The sequence below is a fragment of the Phasianus colchicus genome, chromosome 1, assembly GCF_987193195.1.
Source record: "Phasianus colchicus chromosome 1, bPhaCol1.hap1.1, whole genome shotgun sequence".
NCBI lineage: Eukaryota > Metazoa > Chordata > Aves > Galliformes > Phasianidae > Phasianus > Phasianus colchicus.
The window spans coordinates 193,797,640-193,809,786 of NC_143436.1; the positions used below are offsets into that span (position 1 = coordinate 193,797,640).

The 12,147-nt window shown below is 42.1% G+C and overlaps 1 protein-coding gene across 3 annotated transcripts in view; it reads left to right on the forward strand.

The window, feature by feature from the left end:
• Positions 1–12,147, forward strand: part of TENM4 (teneurin transmembrane protein 4) — a 750,922-nt gene that overhangs the window by 692,411 nt on the left and 46,364 nt on the right. For all 3 annotated transcript variants that reach the window (XM_090134119.1, XM_090134120.1, XM_031595483.2), the window contains 2 exons: positions 1,715–1,947; positions 10,688–10,842. In XM_090134119.1, coding sequence (XP_089990245.1) covers positions 1,715–1,947; positions 10,688–10,842 — 388 coding nt within the window. The remainder of the gene's footprint in view (positions 1–1,714; positions 1,948–10,687; positions 10,843–12,147) is intronic.

The following is a 12,147-nucleotide window of genomic DNA, read 5'->3' on the forward strand; positions in this document are numbered from 1 at the left end:
CCTGCTGTCATTGGGAGGGAATACTGATGGAGACTCAACTGTCAGGCTGGAGCTGTCTTGAAGGTCAGAGTACTTTATTTAGCAAGAATCAGTGTCATTTGTGGAAATGGAATCTGTTCACATTTAATAAGACAAATCCCAGGGGATATTCTAGAATAAATCTGAAAGGTGTTTTTTTTTTCCCCAAACTACTAAGTAATTTGAATGAAGAATGCCTTCTTAAACCTGACAATAATTCAGTAATTTTTATGTGCCTGAAGAGGGGTTAATTTACCTAATGTAGAGGTTGAAGGAGAGAGGAAATTTCTTAGTATGAGGGACAGAGTCAACTGTGATTGACACAGCTTTCTAACAAGCTTCTCCTGGAACATTCCACAAGAGCACAACTCTGAACTATGGCCTGTACATTTATTAGAAATTCTAGTTAGCTGATGAGTTTGGACATTTTTGAGGTGTTCTGGAGAAAAGGAGAGACATTTTTGTACTTCTTCCAATTACTGCTTGGCCTTTCTTAGAAGGATGGAGACCTGTTTTCAGGCAGCAGGTGCTGCAAGTTTCATATGTTGGTTTCAGACTTAGAACAGATGCAGCTCAATACACACTGATAGTAAGCTTTTAAGAAAAGAAAGTCTTATCAAGCTGTAGACAGAATTCTTCAAAAGCAATTTCTTAAAATTGTTTACATTGTGTTTAAATTAATCTGTTTGTTGCTACTAGCCAATTCCATCAAATACTTTCCATAATGCAGATACTGGTTTATCATAGAATGGCTTCAGTTAAAGGGACCTCAGAGCTCTTCTAGTCCCAACCCCAGTGCTTCAGGCAGGGTTGCTGACCACTAGATCAGGCAGCAGATCAGGTTGCCCAGGGCCTCATCCAACCTGGTCTCGGATACCTCTAGAGACATTATCCATTTCTTCAGTCCTGGATTCATTTAATGTTGTGGCCATGGAGCTAAAAATGTTATCCTTATATCTGCTCACTCCATTTTCATAGGCACCTTTTCTTGTTTAACACAGGTCTGATGTTCAGATTCCTCAGCCCTTCTTCTGGTTCATGTTGTTATTTAGGGCAAAGCATGACTCTCTAAGGGTCATTTGGTTTCTCCTTTCATGGAAGCCCAGTGAATTCAGTGGTGGCAAGTTCCTTATCTCCACAAGGACAGGAAAGGATGCTAGGGTCTTTGCTGAAGTCAGTGGGATTTACATGCAAGAACACCAGCTAAGCCCCAATGGGGTGATCTTCACAATTATATCTTCAAGTGCTTTATATTTAGGTCTGCATTTGGGTTTTTGTCCTGGGATTTTCCTTGGGAGGGAAAATACATTTATTTTTTACTTTGCTTTCTAGGTCTAGCATACTATATCTTCCCTTCACTGTCTGGCACTGCCCTAGCACCAGTTTCAGGGCTACGTTAAGTAAATTAAGTGATCCCAGGCACTGGAACTCAATCTGTAGTAGTTCCTGGCATGTGTTTGTCTTTGTTCAGCAAGCCCTTTCCTTTTCAATGCCAGAGAGCACTCCCAGGCACAGCAACTGGTCACAGATTGAGCTTGTTAATACACCTGTACCAAGACTTTGAAATACAGCACTGCTTCCCTTTCCCAGTGTGTCTACCCTGTGCATTTTTATTCTCTAAAGTGCTTATATTAATTGTTGACATAAGAAGGAAAACCATCCCAAAAAATAATAACATCATGCCCTTGTTTTTCAGCCACAGCCCAGCTCATAAGTATTACTTGACCACAGATCCAATCACCGGCTCCATCTACCTCTCTGACACCAACAGCCGACGTATCTACAAAATAAAGTCAACCACCTCGGTGAAAGACATTGTGAAGAATTCAGAGGTCTTGGCTGGAACTGGAGACCAGTGCCTCCCGTTTGATGATACCCGCTGCGGAGATGGGGGCAAAGGCACCGATGCTACCCTTACAAATCCCAGGGGTGAGACTACTTCTTCTCCACAGGCTTTTTATGGGATCTCTCTGAAATTGGCTGGTTTTGTAATGCTGGAGGAAATGCCCCCGGATTTTGCAGGTGATTTCAAACCAGTCCTCAAACGCACGCTAAGGGCTTGCCTTTGGAAATAAAAGCGTACGTCTTGCTCTCAGCCAGTCACTGTTGAGTGGCTGGGATTAGTGCCAAACCAGAGGCATGTCTAACATAAAATCCTAACAAAAGTTAAAGACAGCTCAGAGATATATAAAACTCAGGTTTATACATCAACGTTAGGTATCATGGCATCTATCTTGAATCTTATATAGAGGGGGTGCTAATTTTGATGTAGGAAGTTGAGTATGTCTTCACCTGGCTCATGATTATCTTGCTTATATTTGATAAAAGCACAGTCAAATCAGAATAAAAGCATCACACAGCCTTCATGACTGTGAACTAAATTGTTCAAAACAGGTCTAGCCAAACATATGCAGTCCTATGCATAGCCAAGACTTCAGTCTGGCAATCTCAAGGTAACAAGCCCTGCATATGGAGGATGCTGTCCCTCCCAGCTGTCCACAGCTCCTCTGAAAAAACACACACAGAATGTAAAGATGGAGTGGAAGATGTTGCTGGTACATACACCTTCTGCAGTGCTTATGAAGAGAGAAGGACCAATGTGCAGGAATGCTTTTGGAAATGTGGCATTTTTGCCTGTGATGCATCTTCTTGCCCAGATGTTAGGGTTGAGGGGAGTTACTTATAGGCTCTTGGCTTGGACATCAGTGTGCTGCATGTTTCCTTTTCCCTTGCATCTGGGAGTGGTAGCTCCCTCCTTCTTTACCACATCTATTTCCAAGCCCATCCCAGCAGCCTCTCAGATAATCTCAGGGGTCTTTTAACAACTTATTTCACAAAGAGCAGGCAAGAGGAATGCAGCTGAGCTGTTGTTTCTCTTTCTGGCTGGATTTCTTGGGAAGTTATTTTTCTTGACATAGAGATGACATTTTTGTTTCTAAATCCAAAAAAACAAACTGATTTAGTGACCTTTTGTATCATCTGTACTTGTGATATTTTTTTGTTACATTTGGGCTAGCTATTTCCTGGCAGGATGCAGAAGAAATTGCCTTGGTAGATCTTCTCTGTGTCAAAGAGCACTGTAGGCCAAATTGCTCCCCTAGGAATATTGAAAGGGCCCAGAATGGATTTAAGGCACTCCAGACTCCCATGAAGTGACTGTTACATTGAGATGAAGTATCGTCAGAGGCATAGAAAGGGATGCAAGCAGGTTTTTGCTTTCCAACATGCAAGCAGGTTGCGAAGTAGAAATTGTCTCATTGAAATGAGTGAAAAGAAAATTAAGTGACTTGGGCACAGAGATTCAGACAGTCCAACAGATGAGTCATGAGATCAGGGAATCCAGAGATCTGTAATCCTATTTTCTGCACCACTTTGTTGTTCAGCTAGTGCAAAAGAAAACAACTTCTGTTGGACCTCCATTCTCCCTTGTACAAGATAAGAGGAATATTATTCATCTCCCTGCATTGGTGAAGGTGGCAAGGTTTAGCTGAATTATGTTTCTGCATTCACTGTGGGAAACAGAGCTGTGGAGTTCAAAGCTTTCAGCACTGAAATCCTTCTTGCTGGCAATTCAGGCTCTCTGGAGGCCGTTCTTCCACCTCAATCACACAGTGGCAGAATGCATGCATTCGTTCCTCATAGCTCTGAAATTTCATGGAACAGAAGTAAATTGAGAGTGAAAGAGGAAATGACATGAAGCAAAATGACAACAAGAAAATAATAATTCAGAGAGCCCACACCTCCAATGGAAAGTTTGCAAACACCGTTCTCTGATCTGATTCTAGCCCAAGTTTGCAATGCCTGCTGAGACAAATAGCCTTGGCAGGTGTGACTCACTTCCCATTCACCTCAATAAATGATTAACAGTGAAAACTCGCACTGACAATGTAATGTCAGCATTGTTTATACCTTCACTGCAGTGCATCCTAGCAGAAACACTGGCAAGTTCTCTTCCTTGGTGTGAAGGTATTGCATATTAGTTTGAAATAGCAGTGACTTCTTGTACAAGTAACCAGTAGTCCTCAGGTTACCCTCTGCTCCCCTCTCTTGGCAAGGGAAGTGAAAGACCAGAGTACATCAGAAAATGATTCCGTAGTTATAGAAGTATCTCGTGGCTAGAGCAGGACTTGGAGAGTTCACCTCTTTAAGGATCACTGGTCTTCATGACCATATCCATTTTCATGACCATGACCATTTTTAAGGCTAAAGTTAATTTTTAACTGAAGATAATTACTATGTATTTTACGGACATCTTTGCAGCTTGCTCAAAAGTTGTAAGGAAACAAGGTCTTGCCTTCAATTTCATGATTTTAATTAAGTAGCTTTTAATTAGCTGGCATTTGCAGCTTGCTGGAAGTACTGAAAGAATAGAATCCTGCCAGATGAAAAACTGTAATTCATAAAAACTGATGGGTCAGTCTGGGGTAACAAATTCATAGAACTGAATCACAGAACCGTTTGAGCTAGAAGGAAGCATTACAGGTCATCTAGTCCAACTCTGCTGCAATGAATGGGGACACCCACAGCTCCATCAGGTGCTCAGAGCCCTTGTCCAGACTCACCTTGAATGTCCACAGGGATGAGGCATCCATCACCAATCTGGGTCTTTTGGATCTACCTTTAACCTCTTGGACCAGTCAAGCATCAGATCTAGGTAGGTCTTCTGGCTCTTCCCTAAGTGGAAACAAACATTTTGCAAAAAAGAACACTCCTCCATACAGTGGCTAAAGAGGTTCTGGAAGTTAATAGCACAGGAAGATCAACGGGACAGGTAGATCGACAGATGAAACAGTGGTGGAAGTTGTTTAGTCAGCATATTTATCATAGCTTATACTCCCAGTCATTTGAACAGGTTGTCCAGCGAGGTTGTAGGTGTAGATGCTTCTCCCTGGAAGCATTCAGCAGAGGGGTTGGAACTAGATGATCTTAAAGCTCTCTTCCAACCCAAAACAATTCCATGATTCTGTGATTTGCCATGGAGCCTACCAGCCCTTTCGCATGCTAGTGGATTTCAATACATCCTTGCAAATTCAAGTGTTACCACTTTCTAATTATCCTCTGCTAATAACAATTGTCTTCCACAAGCAATCTAAAGAAAAATTAAAACTCCAGCTTGTCAGAGCATTTGTTTTCATCTGAGTACTCACCAGTAGTTCTCCTTGAGAAAAATGTGGCAGAGAAATTACCAAGGAGCTTGCAATTAAGAAAGATTGCCGTGACAAGTCTGACACGGTTCGAAGATGGTTTCAGAAGGGACAGGGCTGGGGGTGGGGATCTCATTCATTTAGCATGGCAAAAACAATGCAAAATGAAGTAATTAATTTGGGACAGATTGCTTCCTTCACTGTGTCCTGCTGAATGTGTAAACAAAATCTCAGTTGTTCGCTAAGCGTTCTTGAGTTTGACAGAATTAGAAGAAACTGAGCCCTCCACAATCTGTTCCGATTTTGTCAAATAGGAATAAAATGAACATTTCAAGGAAGACCAGAGGCTTATTGAACAAAATGCCATCTCTTAATTTGACCAGAAAAGACACACAGGGAAAGGGGCAATGGCAGAGTTACGCCGCCTTGCTAACAACCCAGACCTAATCAGGGACTTTCTAAAGAAGTTGTACCTGGACCCGTGCTTCAGTGCCACCAGCAATTTGTTGACAAATCTCCCTGAACACCTATCTTATTCCCCAGAGGATGTCTTGTGCTATTAATTTCCAGAACTTGTTTCGCCCCAGCATGGAGAAGTGTCCTTCTTTGCAACTAGGACAGTGTATTCTGTTTTTTCTGCCTTTCCTCATCCATTCCTGTCTTTTAGCTCCTTTCTTGACCACTGCAGAGCACCAAGCTGATCTTTGCAAAAAACTTTTTTCACAAAATCCAAAATCTTTACTCCTCTGCGCTATTTTTCAGCTTGTCATTGTGTATGGGTAGTTAGACTTACTCCTTCCCCTGTGAACTCCTCTGTACTTATTGACATTGATTTTCATCTGCCATTTTATCACGCGGTCGTTCAGCATCCAGCCTGACAAGAAAGCTCCAAATTTATATTCCTTTAGCACCTTTTTTTTTTTTTTTTTTTTTCCACTTAAAAGGGTTCTCCCCACCCATTTTTTTCCCCCTAAGTAAAGATAGAAGTGCAATGCAGTCACTTTTAGTGGTTCATTTTTAGAACAGCCTCCCCGTGTTCCAGCAGCTATTTGCAGTGGGACGTTGTGCTGTCACCTCTTCACACTGCAAGGTCCTGACATTTCAAGCAAATGTCATCACGTCACAACTTTAGTACGACTCGCTGGTGTGATGCACGTGGTGCTCCAAGCCTTGGTGTCTTATGGGGTCTCTGGCTGTCCAAGAGGAATCATAGAGTCATTAAGTAGAATCATTAAGCTTGGAAGACTTCTAAGATCAAACTGCCCACCTACCACCAATACTGCCAGCCGAGCCAACGTGATTTCCTAATGTATGTATTTCATAACTCGAAGATCGAAATGTGGGTCTGCATCACCACCTGGTTTGTGGCAGCAGATGTTTTCTCTTAGTAACTGTGAGACTGAACGTCAAGCTGTACGCTGCAAATCTTCAATTCCCCTTATGTTACTATGGAAACTTGAGAGGAGCCTTCTGTCAAAGAGACCCAAGGCCTTTGGCTTTTCATGTGTAACATGCGAATTACCCATTCTCTGTACCAGTAACCAATGCTGGAACTGTGCCATAATCAGAAAGAAAACAGAAATTCCTATCAAAAGTTGTGGACTGACCTCTCCAATCTATTGCAAGGAAACCATGGGATGCTTCTTTCTCTTAGCGAGTCTAAAGACTTGTCTGTGGGAGGGCCAGGATCTCCTTTGTTATTAGAATCAATCATAGAAGCATAGAATGTGTTGGGTTGGAAGGAACTTTAAAGATCATCCAGCTCCAACCGTGTGTTGTGGGCTGATTGCCGCTCACCAGATCAGGCTGCCATGGTCCCATCCGACATGGCCTTGAGCACTCCAGGGCTGGGGATTAGACTGATTCTGAGACAACCAGCTGAACTCAGGAAGGGACTGGAGTAGTTGCCACGAGAAGGGGATGTGGAGACAGAAATCAGGGCTTAGACAGACTGAAAACTTTCTTACCCTGCAGAGCGTCCTAGGAAATGTAAGGTAATTGAGATTGCCTGGTTTCTGTGAAGGAGGGATAAGCAGAGAATTGCTCTGTGATAAGAGTGCATGCACCTGCCATGGCCCCCGAACAGGATGATAAGTGGTAACTTTACCATCCCACTTCAACTTATTCGGGTGTGCAAGCGCTTTGTCTAAGCTGGACTGCAGAATAAAGTGCTGTATCGACTGATCAGAGCTGGCTCCTGAGCCAAGGTGCACACAGGTTGTTATTGCTGTAACTGGTTAATCAGAACAGCCATCGGAGCTCGGCACTGAGCACTGGGAGCCACTGTCAGCACACACTGCTGATAAGTTCAATCCAATCCACATGGAACTCGCTAGGAGAGAAAATTCTGCCTCATTTAAAATCACATTATCCAGCCTGCCACCCTTCGCTGCCTTTTGACCTGTCATGCAGAGTAATGGACAGGCGTCCTGAGAAGCGCTGGTTGTGAACCTAGGAAGGGTTCCCAGTTCCCTTGTGCTTAACAAAAGACAATGAAGAGCAACTAAGCACTCCTCTGTAAAAGCTGGTCTGCCACATTGCTTAAAGTGCTCGACTGTATTGCTGGTTGTCAAACAGACACCACCAAACATTAAAGAAGTTGCCATTTGGTGGGCAAAATAATTAGAGGAGCGATAACCTTTGGCAGCAGATGCCAGTGACAGGTGACATGTGCCAGCATCCTGGATGGCTTGCTGAGCAGTGTGTCATCTAGGGCACGATGTTGACAGATGTCATGACAGGAAAGACAACTTCCTTCAAGCCACAGATGCAAGTGAATATTGATGCCTATCCCTCCAGATCTCTCTGCAGCTTTTGACAAAGTGCTAAGAAACAACTGATGCTTTGAGGCATCCCAGCTGTTCAGCTGGAGGAAGGTGTTCAAGGCCAGGCTGGATGAGGCTCTAGGCAACCTGATTTTAGTGGTTGGCAATCCTGCCCGCTGCAGGGGGTTCAAACTAGATAGTCTTTTAGGCCACTTCCAACACAAACCATTCTATAACTCTATGATATTGCGTAGCAGTAATAAGTGGTCACCATTGCCATGGCTTCTCCTGTAGCTTTTAGGTGTGCAAAAAGTTCTTGCAGCTCCTCTTTGAGTGTCTTGTTTCATGGTCCTGCTGAGATTAGCTCTGTCTTGGCATAAGTTAAACACAGGTATTGGAGTATAGGACTAGAAGCAATCTTTTGGGTCATTTAGTCTTGTCATCCATTATCTCAGAAATCTGTCATATAATCCTCTCCAAAATTAATGAACTTGATCTTAAAAGAAGCAAGAAGTAATTTTTTTTCCTTATCGCCCTAGAGGCTGTTCTGAAACCTCACTGCTCTGTTGGTCAGATATCCAATCCAGGTCAAAGTGATGCCCTTCAGGCAGGGAGATGCTGCGAAGGATTAAGGAAAATGCAGTTTTTACCTCCCAGCAAAAATATACAGCTCCCATTCAGCTCATTGGTCTGCAACATCGGTGTTTTGACTCCTAACTGACTTTCACTCAACAGGTTGCAGTCTTATTTGAATTCTTTCTTTTGCCTCAGCTAAATGGAAAAGTTTGTTCTTTCCTCAAACAATGAGGTTTTCTTGCCATTACTTCCAGGCTAGATTATCTTCTGTGTCATTTCATTTCCTCTGTAGATTTCTGTAGGACCAAATATGATACATTTTTCCACTTATCATCCACCTCCATGGCTCCCAGCTCATACAATAGTTACAATGCTGGCTGAAGGCCATGATTTTAATTTCCAAAGCAATCAGGGGATTAGTCCCTGCTGCATGAAGGGTAAAAACTTTTAATCTGTGAACTGCCGCATGTGTACTTCGCAGCATACCTCACAGTGGATGAAAGTCTGAGGGTAAATGTTTCAAGCAAGGAGATCAGGCTGTAAAACAGCATTTTGGAGAAGCACAAGATCTCATCGCTTCTCAGAAACTTTCTCAAGTTTTCTCTCTTGAACAGATTTTCCATCATATCTATCACCACGATGACAGCCAAAAAAACATCATAGAGAGGACTCATGTCACTAACTTCATCTGTCTGCAGACAAATGTTTCCTGTGGAAATCATAGGGGCATAAAGGTTGGAAAAGACTGCTAAGTTCATCTGTCCAGCCATCAACCATCACTACTGTGCCCACTAAACTATTTTAAATATTTGCCGCAGTCTCCTTTTATAGTGAGTAGGAAGGAAAAGGTGCTTCTGGAAGGATTCGTACAATCACTCATGGATATCTGCTTTAGGGAGATATACATCGCACCCTAGAAATAGGTATTTCTCTCTGCTGATTGAAAAAGCTCCAGATACTTGCTTGTATGCACAACACAGTGTCAACTTTTTGCCAAGTGATTGCTACTTTGCTAGTGAAAGAAACAGAGCAGAAGGATCCTGATATTCATATATTCATATATTCCAAGCAGAATTTTCACTTGGATAGGAAAGGACATTTCAGGCTTCTACTTTACTGTTCCTTTACATTCTTTGAGTGTCTGGAGATACTCAAATATTATGCCACGCAGCATTCTGCAACGTGCTATCTGTGGGATAGATGAGATGAACAACTCTATTAGTATCCATGGAGTTATTTTTAATTTATACTGGCATCAAAGAGAGGTGAATGGGGCCCTTAACTTCTTATTCCTGCTTTAGTCATGAATACTCTCCATGACCTTGTGAAAATTGCTTTATCTCTTATTTTCCTGATACGTAAAATTAAGATGATCACACTCACAGACTGCTATGAGGTCTAATTAGTAAGTGTAAAGCACCATGAAATCCTCTGATGAAAGATGCAGAGTATGGCTAGCCTGGGATAAAGAGGATTAAAGGAGGTTTTGCTAACATAACAAGTACTTGAGAAATGACACCTAAGGGGAAGGGAAATAGCACATATCTGTAGGGAAGGAAACAAGAATCAGCAGTCTGTAACTGTTGTTGACAGACTTCAAATCCAGTGATAGGAGCGTGTCAGCAGAGGGGGGTTGAGCAGTGATATAAATCACCTAGCCATATTCAGAAACAGATAAATTACTATAGATTGGTGGGATTGTTCCAGTAGAAACCCTTCCACACTTATCTGGCATTTGACCTGATGAGTATTTCGTAGGTGTTCTCATCACTGTCTCTGAAGCATGCACCAGGGTAACATTTTCACGTGCATGGCTTAATATTCATACTACAAGCAAGGCATCCTGTTTCTGAATGTATCAGACACATAACTATTAGAAAACCTATTCTTTTTAGGGGTTTGCTGAATGCCATGCCCTCTTCCATGTTTTCTGGGAATTTCTAAATTGCTTTATGTGCCAGTAATGGTTGGAAGTGCTTTCAGTGTAATGGATCTGCTTCAGAGCTCCCAGTGTCCAGAACTCTAGAATGTGTCCAACTCATCCTTTTTGAATGTCAGAAAATATATTCTTCCCAATCAAACTGCAGTCTTACTTTTTCAAGGGTCAAACCAGACACTATCACATTCATCACGTCTTTTCAGGTTTCTGTTCCTTTCTGACTGACTGACTTTTTACTTCCCTAGGCATCACCGTGGACAAGTTTGGACTTATTTACTTTGTAGATGGCACTATGATCAGGCGGATCGATCAGAATGGGATCATCTCAACAGTGTTGGGTTCCAATGACTTGACGTCTGCTCGGCCTCTCAGCTGTGACTCTGTCATGGATATTTCTCAGGTAAGACAACCTTTGGTTTTCTGCCAGATAGAATCCTATGCTTTCACCTTGTCTGCCTGTCTGTGTGCCTCCACAAGTTTGACAAAGAGATGTTAGGTGAATAACATCCTTGCGTATTTTGTAGTATGAAAATTCCTGGATCAAAAAGGAAGATCCTATAAAGGCTGAAGGGAAGACCTAACTGACTGAACTCAGAGAATTTCTGAAGAGAGAGAGATTTTAAGACTTCGTTCATAGCTTCCAACCAGCTGTGAGACACAGATTCCTGGGAAAGCAAGTTTCATTAGGCTAATTTCTCAAGGAACTAGTTATTCTAAATTAAGAAGATTGGGCAATAATACTCATTTTAGTGGGGATATGCCTTGCTCTGTTATAAGAGCATAACAAACCATTGTTTTTTTACATTACTTCCTCCCATTCTGATTTGGCCCAGAACAATTTTAGGCCTGAATCAAATTAACATCTAGGAAATACTGATCAGAGACTACGGTGCCAAAATTAGCAACAGCAGGAAAACAAGAATCTTGAATTGCATCAGACTGCAAATTGGTTGCAGCTACCATCATGCTGGGCTTTTTAGTCCTGCTGCTTAAAGGTGGAGGGGAAAAGAAGAGAGAAAAAGAAATCTCAGTTTGAGGATTGCTTTACTTCTGGATAATGCAGAAGAGAAGTCTGTTATGGCCCAGCACTCAATTTTGCGGAGCACGGGCCAACCTGTCAAATTGTGCCAGTTTGGAGATGCTGTCCTTTGAAACCTTTAAGCCACTAGTGGTTTGCCTGGCTAGAGGAATGTTACCCTCTCTTATGAAAATACAGATCATAGCTGGAGGGCTAAGTACTGTTATTCAGCCACAATAGATGTCAATGGGGTTTCCTTTTTGTAGCTACCTAGATAATTTCCGTGCTCCCATATGGAATCTGTTCTTCTTGTTTTTCCTTCTAATTTGAAAAGGTTATTCTTGCTTCTTTGCAACTGTTTCCCACCGCCCGCAATTTATGAACAAGCTGAAATTATGAGTTTAAAAGCTCTGGTGCCTTACTAGGAGTAAATTTTGATGATTAAAGTCCATTTTGTACTGTGTTTCTCATCTTGCAGGCATATTTTTTTTTCTTTATCTGAATTTCAGGGGCAGTTACCACAAGACCACTGTGGATTCAAGTTTTAAAAATTATTTCTGGGCAAGTTGTGTGGTTTATGTGCCTACCAATGTCATATTTAAACATTTCTAAGATGAACTAAAATGTATCATCTAAAGCCTCTTTCTTCTGTCATAAAGTGATGGGAACCATTCTTAGATAAACCTG